At 30.8% G+C, this 1,877-nt stretch overlaps 1 protein-coding gene across 2 annotated transcripts in view; it reads left to right on the top strand.

Annotated features, from left to right (window-relative positions):
- LOC108739678 overlaps positions 1 to 1,877 on the top strand; it is a 47,099-nt gene that overhangs the window by 21,814 nt on the left and 23,408 nt on the right. For both annotated transcript variants that reach the window (XM_018473686.1, XM_018473687.1), the window contains exon 2: positions 727 to 1,015. In XM_018473686.1, coding sequence (XP_018329188.1) covers positions 841 to 1,015 — 175 coding nt within the window. In that variant the 5' untranslated portion in view covers positions 727 to 840. The remainder of the gene's footprint in view (positions 1 to 726; positions 1,016 to 1,877) is intronic.

Genomic DNA, 1,877 nt, shown 5'->3' with positions numbered 1-1,877 from the left:
TAACATACAAACATTAATCACACCTATTGTTAATCGTTTCGAACGAGACTGATGAAACTAAAATCCATGTAATGAAACAGATTTTATAAATAAATAATTCAAAAACCAAAAAATATTTCATTTTTTAATTAATTATTTCATTGGAATTCATTGAGAAATAAAACTTTTCCATTTATATCTAACGATAAGAATCTTAATGGAATTATTCAAAATGGAAACAATTGATTTTCTATTTATCTATCTATTTATTTATGAATGGTTTTATATAGAATTTATAAAGCGTTGGAAATATGGTGTTACCGGAGAATGATGTGGATACCGAAGATAGAGAAGGTTAGAACAGAAGACTCGATGGAAGTCAATAAGAAATAGGACACCTTCTCAGGTGTGAAGGTCTAGTCAGAGACATGTTAGAGGCAGAAACGGGAGTTAGGAGGGGTAGAGGTAGGGCTAGATTAAATTACTGTTCGCAAATAGTTAATGACGACCTTATGATGATGATAATAGTACAAATGTTCAACTATTTTTAAACCTTTTACAAGATTTAAAAAAAATGTTTAGGATATCTAAATGAGATACTAACGTGTATCGGTACGTTATTCTTATTGAAATCGGTACAATTTGAACCGTGGGGATGATTAATTTTCAGGATAAATTTAACTACTTATCGAGTTTAAGAAATTGTTTTTTAAAATTCACAAATCAACCTTCAATTTTTTGTTTCAGAAACCGCTCCAAAACTGCCTTCAGACCTTCTAATACTGCAGCCGCATTCAAAAATAAAGAGATGTTATTGAATGACAACCTACTACGTCGTGGTTATGTTTGGCGCACACAGAGATGAGACCATTCGCCCTTTTTATGGTCCTATCTTTCAACAATTTCACGTTACCATTGGGCCAAATTTTAAAGCCACCAAGGAGGTACAATGTTGACGCCGACGATCCAGATTACAACGATAATCACATAATACCCGATTTAACGGATTATGATAATGACAACAATAATGGCACAGGTAATCAAATTCTAACAATGGTAGCAAAGCTAGTCTCAGACAACCTAGGGCAGTACCTGATGTTTAGAAGACCCTTAGCGAGCCCATCCTAAAATTTCATCACTATAGTGAAATTAATCAGTTTTTTAATAAAATTATTGCCATAAATTGGACAAACTAATAAAATTGAAGGTCGAAAACAAAGTGGAATATGGGCTCATACTCTGAAACGCGAGCGCCCTTCTTGATCTTCATTTTTTTAACAATGGGGTTACTAATGCTTATCAACATAAAAAAGTAGTGTTGAGCAAAATTAGTCTTGGTCTTGTAATTAAGACCGAAGGAAGTGGATCATACCGAACGAACAAAACCAAAACTAAACAAACGAAGACAATTATTGTGTTGTTAAATACAAAAATTTATGCTTAAGGATGTTTAGGAAGTACAATTGGAGACAAGAGTACATAAAATTAGAAATTCGTGATTAATAAGGTTTTGCAGCATATCATGAGGTAAATAAATACTGCCTATACTAAAAAAAGTATACGGTTTGAGAGAAAATTTGGAATTTGACAAAAAACTTTGAATAAAATAAGAAATAACGAATAATATGGAAAATTTTTAACTGACGTTTGGCAGTGAATATGCCTTGATTTCAACTTCAAAACAAAAAAATATTTAGTTTCAATCTTTATTAATAATGGGCGTAAAACATTTTAATATGTTTAAATAATAATTAAAACTTTAAAATTGCGTTTACTTCAGACAATTATAAATATTATCATTATATTATCAAGTAAAAACGAGATTTTCAGCTAATTTTTCATTTTTTCCTCGATAACCATTTAGTGAATTTGAATAACCTTACGCTAAAGTGATTCTC

This window comes from Agrilus planipennis, unplaced genomic scaffold, assembly GCF_000699045.2.
Source record: "Agrilus planipennis isolate EAB-ADULT unplaced genomic scaffold, Apla_2.0 scaffold249, whole genome shotgun sequence".
In the NCBI taxonomy this organism is placed as follows: Eukaryota; Metazoa; Arthropoda; class Insecta; order Coleoptera; family Buprestidae; genus Agrilus; species Agrilus planipennis.
This window is presented reverse-complemented; position numbering and strand designations above follow the sequence as displayed.